Genomic DNA, 25,393 nt, shown 5'->3' with positions numbered 1-25,393 from the left:
TAGCTCTTTAGATGTGAAGCGAGTGCTGGTCTTCTTGTGACTCTTTAGATGTGAAGTGAGTGCTGGTCTTGTAGCTCTTTAGATGTGAAGTGAGTGCTGGTCTTGTAGCTCTTTAGATGTGAAGTGAGTGCTGGTCTTGTAGCTCTTTAGATGTGAAGTGAGTGCTGGTCTTCTTGTGACTCTTTAGATGTGAAGTGAGTGCTGGTCTTCTTGTGACTCTTTAGATGTGAAGTGAGTGCTGGTCTTCTTGTGACTCTAGATGTGAAGTGAGTGCTGGTCTTCTTGTGACTCTAGATGTGAAGTGAGTGTTGGTCTTGTAGCTCTTTAGATGTGAAGTGAGTGCTGGTCTTCTTGTGACTCTTTAGATGTGAAGTGAGTGCTGGTCTTCTTGTGACTCTTTAGATGTGAAGTGAGTGCTGGTCTTGTGACTCTAGATGTGAAGTGAGTGCTGGTCTTCTTGTGACTCTAGATGTGAAGTGAGTACTGGTCTTGTAGCTCTTTAGATGTGAAGTGAGTGCTGGTCCTCTTGTAACTCTTTAGATGTGAAGTGAGTGCTGGTCTTGTAGCTCTTTAGATGTGAAGTGAGTGCTGGTCTTGTAGCTCTTTAGATGTGAAGTGAGTGCTGGTCTTGTAGCTCTTTAGATGTGAAGCGAGTGCTGGTCTTGTAGCTCTTTAGATGTGAAGTGAGTGCTGGTCTTCTTGTGACTTTAGATGTGAAGTGAGTGCTAGTCTTCTTGTGACTCTTTAGATGTGAGGTGAGTGCTGGTCTTGTAGCTCTTTAGATGTGAAGCGAGTGCTGGTCTTCTTGTGACTCTTTAGATGTGAAGTGAGTGCTGGTCTTGTAGCTCTTTAGATGTGAAGTGAGTGCTGGTCTTGTAGCTCTTTAGATGTGAAGTGAGTGCTGGTCTTGTAGCTCTTTAGATGTGAAGTGAGTGCTGGTCTTCTTGTGACTCTTTAGATGTGAAGTGAGTGCTGGTCTTCTTGTGACTCTTTAGATGTGAGGTGAGTGCTGGTCTTGTAGCTCTTTAGATGTGAAGCGAGTGCTGGTCTTCTTGTGACTCTTTAGATGTGAAGTGAGTGCTGGTCTTGTAGCTCTTTAGATGTGAAGTGAGTGCTGGTCTTGTAGCTCTTTAGATGTGAAGTGAGTGCTGGTCTTGTAGCTCTTTAGATGTGAAGTGAGTGCTGGTCTTCTTGTGACTCTTTAGATGTGAAGTGAGTGCTGGTCTTCTTGTGACTCTTTAGATGTGAAGTGAGTGCTGGTCTTCTTGTGACTCTAGATGTGAAGTGAGTGCTGGTCTTCTTGTGACTCTAGATGTGAAGTGAGTGTTGGTCTTGTAGCTCTTTAGATGTGAAGTGAGTGCTGGTCTTCTTGTGACTCTTTAGATGTGAAGTGAGTGCTGGTCTTCTTGTGACTCTTTAGATGTGAAGTGAGTGCTGGTCTTCTTGTGACTCTAGATGTGAAGTGAGTGCTGGTCTTCTTGTGACTCTAGATGTGAAGTGAGTACTGGTCTTGTAGCTCTTTAGATGTGAAGTGAGTGCTGGTCCTCTTGTAACTCTTTAGATGTGAAGCGAGTGCTGGTCTTGTAGCTCTTTAGATGTGAAGTGAGTGCTGGTCTTCTTGTGACTCTTTAGATGTGAAGTGAGTGCTGGTCCTCTTGTGACTCTTTAGATGTGAAGTGAGTGCTGGTCTTCTTGTGACTCTAGATGTGAAGTGAGTGCTGGTCTTCTTGTGACTCTAGATGTGAAGTGAGTACTGGTCTTGCAGCTCTTTAGATGTGAAGTGAGTGCTAGTCTTCTAGTGACTCTTTAGATGTGAAGTGAGTGCTGGTCTTTTTGTAGCTCTTTAGATGTGAAGTGAGTGCTGGTCTTCTTGAGACTCTTTAGATGTGAAGTGAGTGCTGGTCCTCTTGTGACTCTTTAGATGTGAAGTGAGTGCTGGTCTTCTTGTGACTCTTTAGATGTGAAGTGAGTGCTGGTCCTCTTGTGACTCTTTAGATGTGAAGTGAGTGCTGGTCCTCTTGTGACTCTTTAGATGTGAAGTGAGTGCTGGTCCTCTTGTGACTCTTTAGATGTGAAGTGAGTGCTGGTCTTCTTGTGACTCTTTAGATGTGAAGTGAGTGCTGGTCTTCTTGTGACTCTTTAGATGTGAAGTGAGTGCTGGTCCTCTTGTGACTCTTTAGATGTGAAGTGAGTGCTGGTCCTCTTGTGACTCTTTAGATGTGAAGTGAGTGCTGGTCTTCTTGTGACTCTTTAGATGTGAAGTGAGTGCTGGTCTTCTTGTGACTCTAGATGTGAAGTGAGTGCTGGTCTTCTTGTGACTCTAGATGTGAAGTGAGTGTTGGTCTTGTAGCTCTTTAGATGTGAAGTGAGTGCTGGTCTTCTTGTGACTCTTTAGATGTGAAGTGAGTGCTGGTCTTCTTGTGACTCTTTAGATGTGAAGTGAGTGCTGGTCTTCTTGTGACTCTAGATGTGAAGTGAGTGCTGGTCTTCTTGTGACTCTAGATGTGAAGTGAGTACTGGTCTTGTAGCTCTTTAGATGTGAAGTGAGTGCTGGTCCTCTTGTAACTCTTTAGATGTGAAGCGAGTGCTGGTCTTGTAGCTCTTTAGATGTGAAGCGAGTGCTGGTCTTCTTGTGACTCTTTAGATGTGAAGTGAGTGCTGGTCCTCTTGTGACTCTTTAGATGTGAAGTTAGTGCTGGTCTTCTTGTGACTCTAGATGTGAAGTGAGTGCTGGTCTTCTTGTGACTCTAGATGTGAAGTGAGTACTGGTCTTGTAGCTCTTTAGATGTGAAGTGAGTGCTAGTCTTCTAGTGACTCTTTAGATGTGAAGTGAGTGCTGGTCTTTTTGTAGCTCTTTAGATGTGAAGTGAGTGCTGGTCTTCTTGTGACTCTTTAGATGTGAAGTGAGTGCTGGTCCTCTTGTGACTCTAGATGTGAAGTGAGTGCTGGTCCTCTTGTGACTCTAGATGTGAAGTGAGTGCTGGTCCTCTTGTGACTCTTTAGATGTGAAGTGAGTGCTGGTCCTCTTGTGACTCTTTAGATGTGAAGTGAGTGCTGGTCCTCTTGTGACTCTAGATGTGAAGTGAGTGCTGGTCCTCTTGTGACTCTTTATAACACAGGCAGCATGGAGGCACAAGCCCTCCTCCTGATTTCATTTTGCATGAGAGTTTATTGACCGTCGTTAAAGAATACAATTGCTGTACAGTCCTTTCTGTGAATATAAAAACAGACAGTGAATATCATTTAAAGAATACAATTGCTGTACAGTCCTTTCTGTGAATATAAAAACAGACAGTGAATATCATTTAAAGAATACAATTGCTGTACAGTCCTTTCTGTGAATATAAAAACAGACAGTGAATATCATTTAAAGAATACAATTGCTGTACAGTCCTTTCTGTGAATATAAAAACAGACAGTGAATATCATTTAAAGAATACAATTGCTGTACAGTCCTTTCTGTGAATATAAAAACAGACAGTGAATATCATTTAAAGAAATCCTTCTAATTTAAGCTTCGTGAATGGGGCCCAATGCTTTATGTTAAAGTATGACTCATTTCATCCCCTAATTGTGATTCACTAGCTGTAGTAATCAGCTAAATTCTATTCAAGTTGGATAGCAGTCAAGTTGTGATTTGCCAGCACCCTGTTTGATTAGGTGTTTCCAATGATCTCATTGGTATATTACATGTACGAATTATTCAATAGCAACCCTGTTAAAGCAGAGTATAATAATAATAACTCCACTGATGGAAATCTCCATGGCAGCCGTTCAATCACAGTGTCTCCCTTTCTGGTAAAAGGAACCTAAATCAAACCGGTTTTAGTAACCAGATGATCTCTAATAAGTGATTCTTCAGGACAGGAGGATACAGTGATTTGAAAATACTTTTCTATAGAGCCCTCAAGGATAACACATGCTTGTTTGGAAACACATTGCTTGTAATCTCTCTAGATGCTTCAGCAGGTGAAGGATCCTGCTAGCCTCACTGCGGTAATGAAGGAGCTGTTTAACATCATCCCTAGCAAAGAAATGTACCTGGACTGGGGGGCCTCTCGCTGTAGGAAGTGTGCTGTCGTCGGGAACTCTGGGAACCTCAAGGGATCCAGTTATGGCTCCCAGATTGACCTCAATGACTTTGTGTTCAGGTAAGGAAGTAATGCAAGCAACGAGATAACGCCTGGTGAAACACACAACAATGTGAAGTCCTGCAATGTCCATGAAAATAAAGTGTGATAAATAATGGCTATTCTAATGACATTTCCCCTCATGTGCCTGCCATGAACATTCACTGCCATTGGCCATTATCCCGGGCCGCTCCCATTGAAGCAGAGGTAGTGAACTAATTGTGAATGGGGGCAAACTGAGACCACAAACCCAGGTGAAAGGTGTGACTGGTGACCAAATGCTCCTCCCAACTCTCCTTTCCCAAATGTAATACTGTGACTTACTTGCCTTCTGAATAGCTGTGTTGTAAGGTTTTTATCTTCCCTGGTTTTTTATTAAACTTTTCTTTTGTTTTCTGTGTGGCATACTGTGGATGCACATAATGAGGGTCTGCTTTTTCATGATATCAACACCTGGAATCTTTATGCCCTTGGCAGGGAAGATATGTTTGCTGCTGACATATGTTGTTATTTTCTTGTTAACAAAATGCAACTGTTGCATTAAATATAAACAACAATCCACTGTTATTCCCCAGATACTGGATAACACTTTTGCCAAAAAACTGTAAATAAAATAGAAAGCATCTGGTGCTCAGGAATAAACTAATCACACTCTTACATCTGTTCCCCCTGTCTGTTCTTCATAATCTGTACTGTATATCTAATGAGCAATTCCACCCACCCGACTTCAGCTGTCTGTTGCATACCCTGCCACCCATGTACTATATGAGTGTACGTTGAAATGGAAAATAGTTGTATTCTACAGTATATGGAACGAACACCGAATAGCCACTCCACTCTCTTTAGCCAGTCCCAGTCTCCTCTTTAGTGTAATCGTTCATGTTTGTGCTATAGTATTATTGCATTTATGAGATATAATGTCCAGTACAAGCTCTCAGTCCCAGTCTCCTCTTTAGTGTAATCGTTCATGTTTGTGCTATAGTATTATTGCATTTATGAGATATAATGTCCAGTACAAGCTCTCAGTCCCAGTCTCCTCTTTAGTGTAATCGTTCATGTTTGTGCTATAGTATTATTGCATTTATGAGATATAATGTCCAGTACAAGCTCTCAGTCCCAGTCTCCTCTTTAGTGTAATCGTTCATGTTTGTGCTATAGTATTATTGCATTTATGAGATATAATGTCCAGTACAAGCTCTCAGTCCCAGTCTCCTCTTTAGTGTAATCGTTCATGTTTGTGCTATAGTGTTATTGCATTTATGAGATATAATGTCCAGTACAAGCTCTCAGTCCCAGTCTCCTCTTTAGTGTAATCGTTCATGTTTGTGCTATAGTATTATTGCATTTATGAGATATAATGTCCAGTACAAGCTCTCAGTCCCAGTCTCCTCTTTAGTGTAATCGTTCATGTTTGTTCTATAGTATTATTGCATTTTTGTGTACACTTGGGGTGGAAGAGTGTCACGCTGTGGCTTGTTTTTTTTAGTTAGGCTTTTTCAGCTGAGACTGTCTAAAGCATACAAACCTTGCAGAACTATCAGAAGTGTAAATGAACACTGTGACAAGCAGGCTGTGGTGACGTCAGACCCGGAATAAACACACAGCACTGCGAAGTGAAATGGGAATTGCACTGTTGCGCGTTTAATAAAATGAACAAAATAAAAAAAGGTTTTAAACAAAAACAGCACACGTCACTTGCGGCCAAAATAAACAGACAAACAAAACAGACTAACACTTAAACGAACAGTGGACTAACAGACAAACAGACAAACAAACAAACACGGTGAGTCAAAACAAGTAACAATTATTCTTTTAGTTTCTTTTACTCTCCTTCTCTCTCCACTCACCGAACACACAACCCTGAGTGAGTGCTTTGTGCATCTATATTATTATTATTATTATTATTTATTTCTTAGCTGATGCCCTTATTTAGGGCGACTTACAATTGTTACAAGATATCACATTATTTTTACATACAATTACCCATTTATACAGTTGGGTTTTTACTGGAGCAATCTAGGTAAAGTACCTTGCTCAAGGGTACAGCAGCAGTGTCCCCACTGGGAATTGAACCCACGATCCTCCGGTCAAGAGTCCAGAGCCCTAACCACTACTCCACACTGCTGCCCTATATATACTGTTGTGCCGGGATTCAATTACTAATTCTGTGCAACCCCGTGCTCACATTATTAAATACTTTAAATGCACGTGAAGTGCAATCCCCGTGCCTAAATACAATTATACATTTTAAATAACTCGTGCTACACACACCCATTTATATCCTATGCAGCAATATCTATACACCAACATCAACACACCACACGCAACATATAACACAGAAATGCACACAGGGGCGGGGCACATTGCCACAAACACATACACAGAACAGTCCTGCATGTAGTTCAAGTTCAAATATGCGATTCATTGAACATATTCTCTTATTAAACTAAGCAAGTCTGCAGCAGCGTATGAAGCATTCAGAACGCTAAGTTTTTTAATTTCATGTGCTGTTGTCATTGTATGACATTTATAGCTGTGTTGTGTTCATGAAGAATCACAGTGCGAAACGCTTGCAAGTTAAATACAGTCACAAGAAACAATATACCATCAGTTACAAGGGTCACTTGACTTACCAGGGGCATTTAAATAAAGAGGCAGTGGCTCACTATCCTGGGTGCTGGTGCTATTGTATATACTGAGGAAACGGATTTTCACTGTGTAAATAATAAACACGCCAGGTGGCTTATAAAATTCCACTTCTCAGTCTGATTATTTAAGCAGCAATGACTGAACAGGCAGGGCATTTCCTTGTATTTATATACTGTTTAAACTTTTAACAGCCGTGACATTAAGATGTGTAACCTTTTTTTTTCTATGTGCTCTTTGGTCCACTTGTCTCGTGCTGCTGCAGCAGTTCTTCATCGGTGGTATAATTCTGCCTGTGGACAGCAAAGCAAACTATTTTTTTCTCAGCAAACGACACAAAACTTCAAAAAATCTAAATAAAGTTTAGTTTGTAATTTACTTGACAGGGAAAACATTTATACAAAAGACAGTTGTGTTTCATCTGCTATTAGTAAAGAACAGTAACAGTTTTAAATAGGTAAATATAACAAATTCATTCTATAACTAACAGTATTATGAAACAAATTAATTTATTACTAAAAGAAAGGAATTACATTATTAATTTAAATATTTTAGTTATTTTGTAAAGTTCATTGTTTTGTGTTTTTTTTTTTGCTTTTTAAAGTTTATTCATTTCAAGTTGAATTGCAGGTTTCCTGTGAAAGTTCAGTTTTGAAACATAGTGGGTATGTTCGGGGCTGAGATTTCTGGGGGTGGAGCAAAGCATTGGGTTTTGAATGTGCTGCTGCTGATTTTCAACTATTGACGCTTGGTGGACATCAATAATTGCAGGAGTTAAGACATAAGAACATAAGAACATAAGAACATAAGAAAGTTTACAAACGAGAGGACGCCATTCGGCCCATCTTGCTTGTTTGGTTGTTAGTAGCTTATTGATCCCAGAATCTCATCAAGCAGCTTCTTGAAGGATCCCAGGGTGTCAGCTTCAACAACATTACTGGGGAGTTGGTTCCAGACCTTCACAATTCTCTGGTTAAAAAAGTGCCTCCTATTTTCTGTTTTGAATGCCCCTTTATCTGATCTCCATTTGTGACCCCTGGTCCTTGTTTCTTTTTTCAGGTCGAAAAAATTCCATGGGTCGACATTGTCGATGCCTTTTAGAATTTTGAATGCTTGAATCAGATCACCGCATAATCTTCTTTGTTCAAGACTGAATAGATTCATTTTTTTTAGCCTGTCTGCATACAACATGCCTTTTAAACCCAGGATAATTCTGGTCGCTTTTCTTTGCACTCTTTCTAGAGCAGCAATATCCAACATTGGAAAGATGTGAAGAATTCTCATTTGTTGGGTAGAGATGGAGCCTCATAATATTTTTTATAGAGGACTCGTTTTTGTGATCTGTTATTTCACAGGTTTGGCGTCCAGTTTACAATGCAGTCAGTAAATTCTATCATTATTATGTTGTGGTTCTGACAGCTGACCGTTATACTAGATGTTCTTTTCGGCGGATTGATTCCTTACTATACTTTATTGGTGATAGTTGTGTGGACATTCTGAGGGCATTTCCCTCTACAGCAGTCAATCAGAAGACAGCATTCCAGTTCCACTCATCTTGACAGGTTTATAATGCAAGGTACAGCAGTGACCTTGTCACACTACATGTCGGTATCTGTTCTATTAGCTGAACCCGACACGTATTCACTCTCACAATCTTCAAACATAGATAAAAGTAAAAACTGAATGCAAACATTTCATCACAGTGATCACAATCTTAAAAAACATGTCCAATTATTTGCAGCAACAGATTTGCATATTTATCTCAATTAAATAGGCAGTGTATTGTAGCTGTTGCATTTATTTATTTTATTTATGATTTGTTTTTTGTGAATCCTCGGTTTCAGCAGTGTTGGATGGGAGACTCTGATGTAGTGATAGCTTTAGTTGCAGACAGTGGCTCACGCCATGAAAATGTTACATTTGTTACATTGATAGTCCAAACAACACCAGACTAGCAACAAGCTCAAGATTTGTGCGGTGGTCCTGATTGTGAGACGTGCTCTGTGTTATCCTTGCACACTGAAGCTTCACCAGCAGATTGCCTTTGGCTTGCCGGCATTCTGTTACTGATGACTATTCAATGGAAGAAGTCATTTTTCAAGCAATGCCCCCAGTGCATCAGTTCCTTGTAAAGAGCTGTGGCAAAGTGGTTTGCAGTGTGCAGGTGTAGAGGTGATGCAGTGCTCAAGACAAGAACAAACAACAAAGTACTGCTGAAATGATGGTTTATTTAGAATCCAAAGTCTGATGACAACAGTAAACAATAAAGAGAACAGGCAATACACAGCGATGCGTATTGCTCTGTTAAATCCACTGGTTCAGTCCCGAAACAATAAACACGGTATTTAAACACACACAATAAACACAAACACGGTCACCAGTCCGTAGTGAGTGCTGTAGTGCTCGTGGTGCAAATACAATTAATCGTGACACAAGCGCAGTGTTGTCGGGGTTTGTGCTGGCCTGTAGTGACAGCTCTGGATCGTGTTAGCCGTCTAATGATAACAAACAACTAGATTTTAGGCAAACAAAACAAACAAAACACTCATGATATATTTTATGTTTTCCTTCCGGTTCAGCATTTAACCATACAAAGGAACAGATCACCTCGCTACTTCCCCTTATATACCATCAATCATGACTCCTTTGTTAACGATTGCAACCGCTCCTCCAATCCACGGCTGCCACATCGTTTCCCTTCTGGGTCGATAATTTAGTGTACCGTAGCTCCACCCCCTTTCTAGATGGCCAACTTCCGCCTAACCCTGGGAATAAATTGTCTGGCCATCCAGTCCAGTGCACTCTGTTCCCTTTCCACAGCGCCCTCACAGGTCAGGAGGGAGATTTATCAGCAAGAATCATTCTGTCTCTGTCACAAGAGCACATAAAGGTTTTTTTCTTCCCTTTCATATTCATGAAACAAATACTCTATAAGGGTCCTTAATTTGTAGCATTTTAGTATTGGGTTGAAAACCACCCAGCCTTGAAAAATCTTAAGAACATAAGAACATAAGAAAGTTTACAAACGAGAGGAGGCCATTCAGCCCATCTTGCTCATTTGGTTGTTAGTAGCTTATTGATCCCAGAATCTCATCAAGCAGCTTCTTGAAGGATCCCAGGGTGTCAGTTTCAACAACATAACTGGGGAGTTGGTTCCAGACCCTCACAATTCTCTGTGTAAAAAAGTGCCTCCTATGTTCTGTTCTGAATGCCCCTTTATCTAATCTCCATTTATGACCCCTGGACCTTTTTTCTTTTTTCAAGTCAAAGAAGTCCCCCGGGTTGACATTGTCTATACCTTTTAGGATTTTGAATGTTTGAATCAGATCGCCGCGTAGTCTTCTTTGTTCAAGACTGAATAGATTCAATTCTTTTAGCCTGTCTGCATACAACATGCCTTTTAAACACAGGATAATTCTGGTTGCTCTTCTTTGCACTCTTTATAGAGCAGCAATATCCTTTTTGTAACGAGGTGACCAGAACTGAACACAATATTCTAGGTGAGGTCTTACTAATGCATTGTAGAGTTTTAACATTACTTCCCTTGATTTAAATTCAACACTTCTCACAATATATCCAAGCATCTTGTTAGCCTTTTTTATAGCTTCCCCACATTGTCTAGATGAAGACATTTCTGAGTCAACATAAACTCCTAGGTCTTTTTCATAGTTCCCTTCTTCAATTTCACTATCTCCCATATGATATTTATAATGCACATTTTTATTGCCCGCATGCAATACTTTACACTTTTCTCTATTAAATTTCATTTGCCATGTGTCTGCCCAATTTTGAATGCTGTCTAGATCATTTTGAAAGACCTTTGCTGCTTCAACAGTGTCTGCCACTCCTCCTATTTTTGTGTCGTCTGCAAATTTAACGAGTTTGCTTACTATATCAGAGTCTAAATCATTAATGTAGATTAGGAATAGCAGAGGACCTAATACTGATCCCTGTGGTACACCACTGGTTACCTCACTCCATTTCGAGGTTTCTCCTCTAATCAGTACTTTCTGTTTTCTACATGTTAACCACTCCCTAATCCATGTGCAGGCATTTCCTTGAATCCCTACTGTGTTCAGTTTGAGAATTAATCTTTTATGCGGGACTTTGTCAAAAGCTTTCTGGAAATCTAAATAGACCATGTCGTATGCTTTGCAGTTGTCCATTTTCAATGTTGCATCCTCAAAAAAGTCAAGTAGGTTAGTTAGACATGATCTCCCTTTCCTAAAACCATGCTGGCTGTCTCCCAGGATATTGTTACCATATAGGTAATTTTCCATTTTGGATCTTATTATAGTTTCCATAAGTTTACATATAATAGAAGTCAGGCTTATTGGTCTGTAGTTACCTGGTTCAGTTTTGTCTCCCTTTTTGTGGATCGGTATTACGTTTGCTATTTTCCAGTCTGTCGGTACAACCCCTGTGTCAAGAGACTGTTGCATGATCTTGGTTAGCGGCTTGTAAATAACTTCTTTCATTTCTTTGAGTACTATTGGGAGGATCTCATCCGGCCCAGGGGATTTGTTTATTTTAAGAGCTCCTAGTCCCTTTAACACTTCTGCCTCTGTTATGCTAAAGTTATTTAAAACTGGATAGGAACAGGTCGACATGTGGGGCATGTTGTCCATGTCCTCCTTTGTAAAAACCTGTGAAAAGTAATCATTTAATATATTTGCTATTTTTTTTTCTTGATCTATGATTTTGCCATTTGTGTCTCTTACACATTTAACCTCCTCTTTGAATGTTCTCTTGCTGTTATAACATTGGAAAAACATTTTGGAATTGGTTTTAGCCCCCTTAGCAATATTGATTTCTATCTCTCTCTCTTGGCCTTTCTAACTTCCTTTTTGACTTGTGTTTGCAGTTCCAAGTACTCTTTCTGTGTGCTTTGTTTTTGGTCCCTTTTAAACGCTCTGTAAAGTGCCTTTTTTCGCTGAATATTTTTTTTAATTGATCTATTAAACCATTTTGGCCATTTTGTTTTAGATTTAGATTTGTCTACTTTTGGGATGTAATTGTTTTGTGCCTCTAGTACTACATTTTTAAAAGACAGCCACCCTTTTTCTGTGGATGTTTTCTCTATTTTACTCCAATCTACTTCTATTAGTCTCTGTTTCATACCTTCATAGTTTGCTTTTCTAAAATTGTAAACCTTAGCTTTAGTCATTACTTTTGGGGTTTTAAAAAATATTTCAAATGAGACCATGTTGTGGTCTGAGTTTGCCAATGGCTCTCTGACCTCTGTTTTAGTTATTCTGTCTTCATTATTTGAAAAGACTAAATCAAGGCATGCCTCCCCTCTAGTCGGTGCCTTGACAAATTGCGTTAGGAAGCAGTCATTTGTCATTTCAATTTCGTCCGTCGTGCCCCCCATTGGGTTTTCCCATTTTATATGGGGGAAGTTGAAATCCCCCATTAGTATGGCTTCTCCTTTTCTACACGCATTTCGAATGTCATTGTACAACAGATTATTTTGCTCAGTGTCTGAATTTGGCGGTCTATAGCATGCTCCTATTATTATGCCCTTTGAATTTGTGTCCATTATTCTGACCCATATTGATTCTGCATTGTTTTCTTTGTCCTGATTTAACACCTGGGCTTCAAGGCTATTTCTTATGTATAGCGCTACCCCTCCGCCTCTTCTGTCCTGCCTGTCTTTCCTATACAGTGTGTACCCACTAATATTATATTCGTCTCCATCACTCTCAGACAACCAAGTTTCTGTAACACCTATCACATCGTAGTTACTTGTTAGTGCAGTAGCTTCAAGTTCTAACATTTTGTTTCTGAGACTTCTAGCATTAAGATAAATACATTTAATAGTGGTCTTACCTGAGTTGTTGCCCTTGTTTTGATGTAGTCTCCCTTCTGTTTTTTTGTTTTCTCCCCCCTTCTTTTCTAGTTTAAATGCTTCTGTACCGCCTGATCCTTTCTCCGAGTAGATTGGTTCCCTTTCTGTTTAAGTGCAGTCCGTCCCACCTGTATAGATAGTCCTTGTTGTAGAAAGTGCTCCAATGTTCAAGAAAGGTGAAGCCTTCCTGTGTGCACCACGATTTCAGCCATGCATTTTGATTTTGTATTTCCAGCTGTCCATATGGTCCTTTGCAAGGCGCCGGCAGTATCCCAGAAAATACCACAGTTTTGGTCTTGTCTTTTAATTTCCTTCCTAGCTCTCTGAATTTGTTTTGCAGGGATCTTGGCCTGTCTCTTCCAATGTTGTTTGTACCAATGTGGACGACTACTACCGGGTCATCTCCTGTTCGTTCTAGGAGCCTGTCCACATTCTCAGTGATGTCCTTGACAGAGGCTCCTGGAAGGCAGCACACTGTTGTAGTAAGGGGGTCCAAACTGCGAACTGAAATTGCTGTGTTTCTCAGTATGGAGTCCCCAACAATCATGACCTCCCTTCTTTTTGCTGGCTGGTCAGCACTGTTTATAGGGTCCTGGGTGTTGTTTCTTTCATTCTCTTGATGTTGGTTTTGGTCATCTAAATGTTGAAGTGGCTCAAATGTGTTGGATGTCTGGATTTCTGGTGGTTGTGTTTGACGAAGTTTCTTTTTTTCCCTGCTTCTGCCTATCTGAACCCAGCTGTTTCGACTCTCTTCCATCTCCCTGGTGGCTTTCAGTCTGCTAGGGGTGCAGACTTCCATGAATTGTGGGTGTGTCAGCTCCTCAAGCTCCTGTTGCTGTCTCATTTCCTCCATCTCCTTTTCTAGCAGGCTTAAACGCTGAAGCAAGTCCTGGATGGTGCGGCACTTTACACAAACTTGGTTGAGCTCTGTTGGGTTTTCTCGGATTTCCCACATCATGCAGTTGTCACAGATTACTGGCTTGAAGACCATTTATTTGTTTAGTGTAGCTTCTGCAGCTGTCAACCTGCTTTCAAACTGCTTCTAACTGCGCTGTACTTGTCCACGACTGTATTTCTCCCACGATATCGCTTCCACACACTGTCGCTTGGAAGACTGCCTGCCTTTTGTCTGTTTGTGTTTGTGCTGCGTGCTCTGCTCCTCCCCCGTGTCCCAGAACGCCGCAGGATTTGAATCAGCTGCTCCGATTTTCAGCTGATCAGAAAAATACACGCAGCTGCAAGGCTTTAAGCTGCAATGTTTTCTGATTAAAGCAACTCCAGATTTAAAGATGTAATTCCTCCTTTCTGCTTCTAACTGCGCTGTACTTGTCCACGACTGTACGTCTCCCACGATGTCGCTTCCACACGCTGTCGCTTGGAAGACTCGCATAATATAGAATTCAAAATCCTAATTAAAATCCACAGGTTCTTTACGCTGGGTTCGGTCATACAGATATAATTGATATAATATAATAACCTGCTATGTATATTGTTGCTGAGCTATGGGTAAAGCTGGCTATCCAGCATTCGTGCTGACCTTTCTGAATTGGTAAACAAAGATCATTGCATCCTTAGTAAATCAGTAACTAATGGATTTGTTTAAACAGGTGTTCCTGGCAATAAACTCAACGATGATGACTGGTTTACAACCGGATAAGAGTTCCTGGCAGTGACCTCAAAGGTGCTGACTGGTTTAAATTTACAGCAGGATAAGAACATAAGAAGAACATAAAAAAGTTTACAAATGAGAGCAGGCCATTCAGCCCATCTTGCTCGTTCGGTTGTTAGTAGCTTATTGATCCCAGAATCTCATCAAGCAGCTTCTTGAAGGATCCCAGGGTGTCAGCTTCAACAACATTACTGGGGAGTTGGTTCCAGACCCTCACAATTCTCTGTGTAAAAACATGCCTCCTATCTTCTGTTCTGAATGCCCCTTTATCTAATCTCCATTTGTGACCCCTGGTCCGTTTCTTTTTTCAGGTCAAAAAAGTCCCTTGGGTCGACATTGTCTATACCTTTTAGGATTTTGAATGCTTGAGTCAGATCGCCGCGTAGTCTTCTTTGTTCAAGACTGAATAGATTCAATTCTTTTAGCCTGTCTGCATACGACATGCCTTTTAAACCCGGGATAATTCTGGTTGCTTTTCTTTGCACTCTTTCTAGAGCAGCAGTATCCTTTTTGTAACAAGGTGACCAGAACTGAACACAATATCTTCACAATTAAAATAATACAAACAAACAAAATAACACCTATATTCCTTCGGAGAGCTTACTTCACCGTAAAAAGAAGTTTCCTGATCTCACCCACTAGGTAGCTAAGCTACTTATCAGTTTTTTAAACTCTACTCTTTGTCTATTTTTCCTTCAGCCTCCAAGTCTAACTGGCAACACCATGAGGATCTCCAGAAAAGATCCCCAACAAAGGAATCATTTTCCTTTTATTGTCAACCAGCACAGCCACTTACAAAACTAACCCCTGTTAATCACCTGCAGCTGTGCTGAGTTACCTTATTAAAACTAACCCCTGTTAATCACCTGCAGCTGTGCTGAGTTACCTTATTAAAACTAACCCCTGTTAATCACCTGCAGCTGTGCTGAGTTACCTTATTAAAACTAACCCCTGTTAATCACCTGCAGCTGTGCTGAGTTACCTTATTAAAACTAACCCCTGTTAATCACCTGCAGCTGTGCTGAGTTACCTTATTAAAACTAACCCCTGTTAATCACCTGCAGCTGTGCTGGTAACCTTATTAAAACTAACCCCTGTTAATCACCTGCAGCTGTGCTGAGTTACCTTATTAAAACTAACCCCTGTTAATCACCTGCAGCTGTGCTGAGGTACCTGAATTAAAACTAACCCCTGTTAATCACCTGCAGCTGTGCTGGTAACCTTATTAAAACTAACCCCTGTTAATCACCTGCAGCTGTGCTGAGTTACCTTATTAAAACTAACCCCTGTTAATCACCTGCAGCTGTGCTGAGTTACCTTATTAAAACTAACCCCTGTTAATCACCTGCAGCTGTGCTGGTTATCTGAATGAACCCTTAGCGGTCCATTTATTCAGCGCGTCTCAGGCGAGTCAGGTCCAATTTTTCTTCACACGCGCAGTTTATTTTAGTGGCGCTGTTTAAAAATATTTTTTTCACAGTAAAACAGGTTTAAAAGGCACTGCATATCAACAGGACACTCAGTACTGCATCTCCAGCCCCGCCCCACCCCTCGTTCGCTGTTTTTTTCACATACCTCTTGATAGTAGTGCATACCGATAAATCATCTCCTGATCACTCGTTTTATCACCAAACTCCTCAATAATGCGATCCAAGTCATTATTTTATTACTATAACATCTAAAAAAGCTCTGCAAATGTCTGTGATATTCTTTGAGTGCTGGATGCAGAAGCAGCTATCTTGTTTGTTTATGTCCGTGTTATCAATGTGGTGTCGGGACTATCTGTATTCATGAGATATTTTTTTTTCGGCTTCTCTCGGCTCCTATCGGTCTCACTCGGCCATTGAATGGTTTTCTTGGCTTTTTCCGGAGAAAAAACGACTAGAGATCTTTTTTTCGTCTTTTTGATGATGTCGGACAGGGTCCAACATTGGACCAGAAAGGGAAAATTGCCATGTCGGACCAGGTCAGCGAGGGGAAAATGGTTGGGAGTGGCCTTGTATTGTTAATGTGATTTTGGGAAATGTGAAAACCCATGCATTAGTGGACTCAGGGTGTGGTCAGACCTTAATTAGAACGTCTCTCTTGGGCAGTGTGTTGTGGCAGCCACAAGGTCAGGTGGCTATATCCTGTATCCATGGAGACACGGCAACATACCCCACAGTCAAAGTATATTTATCGGTTGATCCGATGAAACATCACCCGGCAGTTGGGGTGGCGGAAAGGCTACCAAACCCAGTGATTCTGGGTCGAGACTGGCCAAACTATAGAGAATTGGTGAAATTACTGGCAGTCCCGACCACACACGTAAATGTGGCAGATAGAAACGAAAGGGAAATGATTGATAATGTTTTTCCTTTTCAAACTGAAATGTTTTCTCCTCTGTTCCGCCTGAGAAAAACAAATAAAGAGAGAAGGATGCGGAAATAGGAGGGAGCATTAATGAGACAAGACTGGGGGCTGGTGGAAGCCTGCTACAATGGTAACAAACGCCAGTCAAAGGGGGTCGGAACGCAGTGTGACCGAGAGGGTGAGGTTACTGGGCCATCAAGGGCAGATGTTACTCCCGCCCCTCTCAATATACCGGACATGTGGCACTCAAACGCAGACATAATGTGGGGCCAAAATAATGACCGCTCACTAGCGCACACTTGGGGACAGGTCTGGTCTATTGAGGGTAAGGATGTTGAAGGCACTGTGGCGCTAGTATTTCCACATATCAAGGGGCAATTATTGTATAGGGTAAACCTTGCCACGGGCACAGTACAGCCTGTAACACAATCATTGATGTTGAGCGGTTGGGATATGTGACAGAGATCGAATGATTCTTGGTGTTAGATCTCCCTCCCGAACGGTGAGGGCACTAGGTAAAGGGAACAGAGTACCCTGGACTAAAAGGCAGGACAATTTATTCCCGTGGGTAGGTCGGCCGGCTAGAAAAGAAACGGAGCTACGGTACACGAACTCAATGACCCCGACGGGAAACGGCGTGGCATCCACAGATTGGAGAAGCAGATGCGCTCGTTAACCAAGGGGTCATGAGGGAGGGCTTTAAATAGGGGCGTAGCAAAGTAATCTGTTTCTTTGTAAATGGTTGGCTATGACCTAAAAGGAGACGCTGTTGTTGCTGTAAACCATGAGTGTTTGTCTTGTGCTTGTTATAATGCACATTTTTATTGCCTGCGTGCAGTACTTTACACTTTTCTCTATTAAATGTAATTTGCCATGTGTCTGCCCAGTTCTGAATGCTGTCTAGATCATTTTGGATGACCTTTGCTGCTGCAGCAGTGTTTGCCACTCCTATTTTTGTGTCGTCTGCAAATTTAACAAGTTTGCTTACTATACCAGAATCTAAATCATTAATGTAGATTAGGAATAGCAGAGGACATAATACTGATTCCTGTGGTACACCACTGGTTACCTCGCTCCATTTTGAGGTTTCTCCTCTAATCAGTACTTTCTGTTTTCTACATGTTAACCACTCCCAAATCCATGTGCATGCATTTCCTTGAATCCCTACGGTGTTCAGTTTGAGAATTAATCTTTTATGTGGAACTTTGTCAAAAGCTTTCCGGAAATCTAAATAAACCATGTCATATGCTTTGCAACTATCCATTGTCGATGTTGCATCCTCAAAAAAATCAAGCAGGTTAGTTAGACACGATCTCCCTTTCCTAAAACCAGGCTGACTGTCTCCCAGGATATTGTTACCATATAGGTAATTTTCCATTTTGGATCTTATTATAGTTTCCAAAAGTTGACATATAATAGAAGTCAGGCTTATTGGTCTGTAGTTACCTGGGTGGGTTTTGTCTCCCTTTTTGTGGATCGGCACTACATTTGCTATTTTCCAGTCTGTCGGTACAACCCCTGTGTCAAGAGACTGTTGCATGATCTTGGTTAGCGGTTTGTAAATAACTTCTCTCATTTCTATTGGGAGTACTATTGGGAGGATCTCATCTGGCCCAGGGGATTTGTTTATTTTAAGAGCTCCTAGTCCCTTTAACACTTCTGCCTCTTTTATGCTAAAGTTATTTAAAACTGGATAGGAACAGGTTGACATGTGGGGCATGTTGCCTGTGTCCTCCTTTGTAAAAAACTGTGAAAAGTAATCATTTAATATATTTGCTATTTATTTTTCTTCGTCTATGATTTTGCCATTTCTGTCTCTTAGACATTTAACCTCCTCTTTGAATGTTCTCTTGTTTTAAATCTATTAAATCTACCGATTTACATTATTTTGTTTCATAGCATGTTCGTTTGGATTATATGGCAATATTATATAAAAAGAAGAAGAATTTAGTATGATAGTTAAATTAGTTAGGATTTGTGAGATTAAAATGTTTTGCTTTGCTTTTTGGACATACAATGTTAACTGTAATGAACAACCATAGTTCAGATAGAAATGACTTCTGTTAAAAAATTGTATGTTTTTATTATTATTACAATGTTAAAGGGACACGTGATGCAGACGCAGCGTATTCTTTTCAGATGTTAAAAATTGAAGTCCTTTGTATTTCTTTATAGTCGGAAGTGTTCTAATGTGAATGTAAGTCGTGGCTTTTTGTTTAACTATTATGCACAACAGTGTTTTTAGTTATTGGATCTTCTGTTAAAAAAAACTAAAACGTCAATGCATCGATTATCATGAGCACTGATAAAAACATGAACCTTCAAATGATTAACCTCGCTCAGCCCGATCGGTATTCTGTATCATTTCATCTTCCGGTTCTCTGAGATGAGCGTGAAATGAATTCTCTGACATCATTGTCACGGCAGTGTGTAACAATCTTTTGTACGCATTCAGGTTTTCAAGACTGTTGTTAAATACACTTGTAACAATAAACGCACAGACTCATTTTAGATAATCCGTCAAAAACAACTATTGCAAACCTAGTGCCTTGTATTGCAAAATAATAGTAATAAAAATGATATCCCACTACTATTTCATTACAGAATGAACCAAGCTATAACAGCTGGATATGAAAAGGATGTGGGCAGCAAAACCACTCATCACTTCATGTACCCAGAAAGTGCCAAACACCTGCAACCTAATACCAGCCTGGTACTGATTCCCTTCAAAACCCTGGACTTGCAGTGGCTCGTGAGTGCGCTGACAACAGGAAACATCACACAGTAAGTAAAAGGCAGGGTGAATCAAGTGTACGTTTAGTAATTACTGCATTAGAGTAACAGATTGACTACTCACCAACAATTTATACAAAAAAGAGGGGAGTCAGAAAAACCTAAATTAAACCTAAATTAAACAAATTGACCTGCAGTTCTGTACATGCCCATTGAAACAACACGAATTTGATATACAGTAACTGATGTAAGAAGATTCTCTGTCCGCTGCAGCATTAACATAAGGTTACACTTTCCATGAGAAAACCACCTGTTTTAATTTAGCTGTGATGCATGTCATAGTTGTGGATATTGGTCTCCCTCTGGTGGATGAAAGCATTCATTACATGTGTATAATAAGAGACCCGACACCCATGTGAGTGACATCTATACACAATGCAATTTGTAGCTTTTTAAAGGCATGCTGTGCATGTTTTCAGAAACAGCAGTGTAGAACAGTTTTATGAATATACAGGGCAGCAGTGTGCAGTAGTGGTTAGGGCTCTGGACTCTTGACCGGAGGGTCGTGGGTTCAATCCCAGGTGGGGGGGACACTGCTGCTGTACCCTTGAGCAAGGTACTTTACCTAGATTGCTCCAGTAAAAACCCAACTGTATAAATGGGTAATTGTATGTAAAAAATAATGTGATATCTTGTAGCCCTGGATAAGGGCGTCTGCTAAGAAATAAATCATAATAAAGCTTTTTTGTTACCCATTTAATCCATTTAAATAGACAGCTGGTTAGTTTTTTTACTTAGAAAAACAGAGAAAATGGTGCAAAGCTTCCCACTGTAGTTTGAAGTGTAGTTTATGATTAACTGATTTCCCTTTTTACATTACAGGACATATGCTCGAGTTTTAGCCAAAATCACAGCCAGCAAGGACAAGGTGAGTGCTGGGTTAGATACCTGTAGTGATGCCCTGTATATTGTGTTCTTAGCGTTAACCTGTGCAATACATTTCCTCTTAAACTCCTACTGTATAGGGCACTTCAGCATTTCCTCAGAATCCTGACTGTGCACATACTGTACAGTCCCCCAGAATTAGGTGAAAATCCTTCTACTGAATAACAGCTGTGTGTGTGATACTCTATTGAGTTCTCAGGTTAGGCTGTAGAGCAGTGATTCTCAACTCCTGTCCTCGGGACCCCAAGGGGGGATTTTCACACATCAGCATCATTGCATTGAGCTCGTGGTATAGTAATTCACACATCAGTGTTATTGCATTGAGCTCGTGGTATAGTAATTCACACATCAGCGTTATTGCATTGAGCTTGTGGTATAGTAATTCACACATCAGCGTTATTGCATTGAGCTCGTGGTATAGTAATTCACACATCAGTGTTATTGCATTGAGCTCATGGTATAGTAATTCACACATCAGCATCATTGCATTGAGCTCGTGGTATAGTAATTCACACATCAGTGTTATTGTATTGAGCTCGTGGTATAGTAATTCACACATCAGTGTTATTGCATTGAGCTCGTGGTATAGTAATTCACACATCAGTGTTATTGCATTGAGCTTGTGGTATAGTAATTCACACATCAGCGTTATTGTATTGAGCTCATGGTATAGTAATTCACACATCAGCGTTATTGCATTGAGCTCGTGGTATAGTAATTCACACATCAGCGTTATTGTATTGAGCTCGTGGTATAGTAATTCACACATCAGCGTTATTGCATTGAGCTCGTGGTATAGTAATTCACACATCAGCGTTATTGCATTGAGCTCGTGGTATAGTAATTCACACATCAGCGTTATTGTATTGAGCTCGTGGTATAGTAATTCACACATCAGCGTTATTGTATTGAGCTCGTGGTATAGTAATTCACACATCAGCGTTATTGCATTGAGCTCGTGGTATAGTAATTCACACATCAGCGTTATTGTATGGAACTCGCAGTAAGAAAGAACCTTCCAGACCGATGGAGCATTGTGACAGTACCATGAGTCTTGTACTTCTTGATAATAGAAACATAAGTTGAAATTGGGATACTGAAATGCTTATCTTCTTGTATCCTTCTACAGCTTTATGACAATTAATAATTTTCTGCTGAAGGTCTTCAGATAGTTCTTTACTTTTTCCCATATTGACTTATTGGTAATGACAGCAATCATCCCATGCCCAACCCTTTTAAGAACATAAGAAAGTTTACAAACGAGAGGAGGCCATTCGGCCCATCTTGCTCGTTTGGTTGTTATTAGCTGATTGATCCCAGAATCTCATCAAGCAGCTTCTTGAAGGATCCCAGGGTGTCAGCTTCAACAACATTACTGGGGAGTTGGTTCCAGACCCTCACAATTCTCTGTGTAAAAACATGCCTCCTATTTTCTGTTCCGAACACCCTTTATCTAATTTCCATTTGTGACCCCTGGTCCTTGTTTCTTTTTCAGGTCAAAAAAGTCCCCTGGGTTGACATTGTCTATACCTTTTAGAATTTTGAATGCTTGAATCAGATCACCGCGTAGTCTTCTTTGTTCAAGACTGAATAGATTAAATTCTTTTAGCCTGTCTGCATACGACATGCCTTTTAAACCCGGGATAATTCTGGTCGCTCTTCTTTGCACTCTTTCTAGAGCAGCAATATCCTTTTTGTAACGAGGTGACCAGAACTGAACACAATATTCTAGATGAGGTTTTACTAATGCATTGTAAAGTTTTTACATTACTTCCCTTGATTTAAATTCAACACTTTTCACAATATATCCGAGCATCTTGTTTGCCTTTGTTTATACTCTCTGTAACAGGGGAGATCTGTGCTGACTATCTGGTGTATCCGTGGTTCTGCAGGAAGAGGGCAGCAGTCTCGTAAGATCTGCCTGTCAGTCATGGTGATGACATGGAGAGGTGAGGAAGAGGGTGTGTGGGCTTTCCCTCTCTCTGAGTGGCTGAGAGGCGGGCCTTGGGGGATTGCTCGGCCCATAAGAACTGCGCTTGGTTGTGCATTCGGGTGGCCGTGATTAGAAACACACAGAGACGTTGGCTGAGAAGGCAAGTGGTTGGAGCAAGCAACCAAAACAGGCAAGCACGGCTGAGGAAGACAGCCAGCAATAAATAAACAATTTATTAAAATATATTGTTACATAACCAAGGGGACGTGTGTAGTGATAGGGGAACCTTGGCCACCCCAGTGTATAGTGCATAACAGCGTAGGACGGAGATCCCGAGCTGACCGGCTTAGCGGCAGTGGGGGCACTGCGTAAGCAGCACCTTTATTTTGTAGTTTTGTTACTGTGTTTTATTTTCCTTTTTCTTTTCGCCTTTTGTTTTCATTATTATTTTGAGCACCTGTGAGTGCGCCAGTTTTTTTTTTACTGTTAATTAGTATTGGTATTCCTGTGGTCCTGTGTACCATTGCCGGTACTCAGGCCATGGACAACAGCGCCCACTGTGGGCTAAAAGAAAAACATCAAAAATAATAAAACTGGGCACCAGTGCGGTATTTTCAAATTAAACTACTGTCTCCCGTGTGTGTCAGTGAATTGCACACCACCCTTCCACATGTGATGTCAGGAATTGGGATTCACTGGCACTGCCCAACCAAAGCAGTGCAACAGCCGAGGGAGGCAGAATGGACCCCGCTATGATGGACCTCCTGCACCAAACCCTGACTGAGGTAGGGCAGGGGAGTGTAAGAGCTGCTGCGCCCGACCCAATGCTACAGCGGCCAACAAAAATGATAGCAGAGGATCGGCCGGACGCATACCTGGAGGTGTTCGAGGCTATGTCAATCTCTGCCGGATGGGCCTGAGAGCATTGGGCTAGCTACCTCCTGCCCCAGCTGACGGGGGAGATGCAGGCAGCGACAAGGACCCTGGATCTGGCGGCAAGGATGGAGTACCCCACACTGAAAGCTGCCATCCTCAACCACGTGGGTGCGACTCCGGAGGGCTACCGCCGCAAATTCTGGGAGGAGAGCTTTTCTGCGGAGGAACACCCCAGGGCTATCACGCACCGCTCGCAGGATTACGTCCGGGGATGGTTGAACCCGGGAGCCACCACCACTGCCAGGCTAGTGGAGGTGATTGTAGTCGAGCAGTTCCTGCAGTGCTTGGCTCCGGGGCCGCGCTTTTGGGTGCAACGACAGGCACCCGCCACCCTGGGTCGGGCGATCCAATTGGCAGAGCAGTACCAGACAGCAGAACCAATGCCCACTAAGATGTCTGGAAACAGCGCTACTCCTGCTGATTTTTTAGCTCGTTCCCGTGACTTCCGACTCGAGCAAGGGCGTGACGACATGCTGGGCAGGCTCTTTGACCAAGCAGCTGTGGTTAATGGTCGGGTGGTCGAACCAAGACGCGCCGCCACGTACCCTCACTTTGAAATTAATCGAGGCCTTGTGTACCGTGTTGAAAGATTACCTCAGACGGGGGAAGTGCGTCACCAGTTGCTCATTCCTCAGCCCTTTAAGGAGGATTTGTTGCAGCTTGCTCACGCTCTTCCCCTGTCTGGTCATTTGGGAAGGGACAAGACCAAAGCGAGGCTCGTGACCCGGTTCTATTGGCTGGGGCTGGATGGTGATGTCAGGTGTTTTTGCGAACGCTGTGGGGTGTGTCAGAAAGCTAGCCCTAGAGCCATCCCGTGAGCTCCACTGGTGCCATTGCCCCTAGTGGAAGCTCCGTTTGAGCATATTGGAGTAGATATAGTGGGACTGCTTGAAAGGAGTGTGGCGGGATACACACACCTATTGGTCATTTTGGATTATGCTACGCATTATCCAGAGGCCATTCCCCTCCGATCTGCGTCTGATAAGTCTGTTGCCAACAAGCTCGTGAAGGTTTTCTCCCGAGTGGGGATCCCCAAGGAACTACTGACCGACCAAGGCACCAACTTTATGTCCTGGCTAGTCCGCGGAACATGTCAACTTTTGGGGATTAAGACCATTAGGACCTTGGTTTTTCACCCCAGAATGATGGTCTTGTGGAGCGTTTTAATAAGACCCTCAAAAACCTGTTGCGCAGATTTATTGACAGTGACGTGCGCTACTGGGAACAGCTGATTCCTCCCCTTCTCTTTGCTATCAGAGAGGTACCTCAGGCTTCTACAGGATTTTCACCATTCAAGCTGCTGTATGGGGGGGGGGGAACCCTGGGGTGTGCTCGATCTGGTCAGAGAGATGTGGGAGGAGCAGCAGGACAATTCAACCAATACAGTCCGGTATGTGTTGGACCTGCGCAAACGTCTTGAGTCTGTAGGAAAATGGGCGCATGATAATTTGCAGCAGACTCAGCACAGACAGGAGACCCCATATATTATTATTATTATTATTATTATTATTATTATTATTATTATTATTATTATTATTATTTATTTCTTAGCAGACGCCCTTATCCAGGGCGACGTACAGTCGTAAACAAAAATACATTTCAAGAATCGCAGTACAAGTATTTATACAATTAAGAGCAAGATAAAATACAATTACTTCAGTTCTAACAAGTACAAGTATATGACAAAATATGATTCAATAATGGAGCAGATAATAGTGTCATCAGGATATAATTAAATACAAAATACTACAGATTAAATAACACTTGTGACAGATTACAGTACTCTAAAGTACAGGATTAAATGCAGTAAAATAAGAGCAGATAAGAGCAAGTAAAGCGCATTTAAGGAAGACGGCGTTTTCGACTCTCTTCGAGTTGTACCAATTTAGGACCATGCCCTTTGGGTTGCATGGAGCACCAGTCACGTTCCAGCGGATGATGGATCGCATTTTGTGGCCCCATCAGCAGTACTCCGCTGCTTACATAGATGATGTGGTTATCCACAATGAGGACTGGCCGAGTCATCTGTGTAAAGTAGCGGTGGTGCTGCAATCCTTGCGGGAGGCTGGGCTCACTGCTAACCCAAAGAAATATGCCATTGGGAAGAGTGAGTTGGAGTATTTGCGGTATCAAGTAGGGAGCGGCCAGATCAGACCTGCAATGAATGCAGCACTGCCCTCACCTGACGTAAATGGGAT

The 25,393-nt window shown here is 41.6% G+C and overlaps 1 protein-coding gene across 4 annotated transcripts in view; it reads left to right on the top strand.

The window, feature by feature from the left end:
- Positions 1–25,393, top strand: part of LOC117435447 (CMP-N-acetylneuraminate-beta-galactosamide-alpha-2,3-sialyltransferase 1-like) — a 71,992-nt gene that overhangs the window by 35,868 nt on the left and 10,731 nt on the right. For all 4 annotated transcript variants that reach the window (XM_059010143.1, XM_059010139.1, XM_034920934.2 and 1 more), the window contains 3 exons: positions 3,958–4,151; positions 19,253–19,432; positions 20,264–20,309. In XM_059010143.1, coding sequence (XP_058866126.1) covers positions 3,958–4,151; positions 19,253–19,432; positions 20,264–20,309 — 420 coding nt within the window. The remainder of the gene's footprint in view (positions 1–3,957; positions 4,152–19,252; positions 19,433–20,263; positions 20,310–25,393) is intronic.

This window comes from Acipenser ruthenus, chromosome 3, assembly GCF_902713425.1.
Source record: "Acipenser ruthenus chromosome 3, fAciRut3.2 maternal haplotype, whole genome shotgun sequence".
Classification (NCBI taxonomy): Eukaryota; Metazoa; Chordata; class Actinopteri; order Acipenseriformes; family Acipenseridae; genus Acipenser; species Acipenser ruthenus.
Note: the sequence above shows the minus strand (reverse complement) of the source record. Positions and strands in the feature narration are given on the sequence as shown.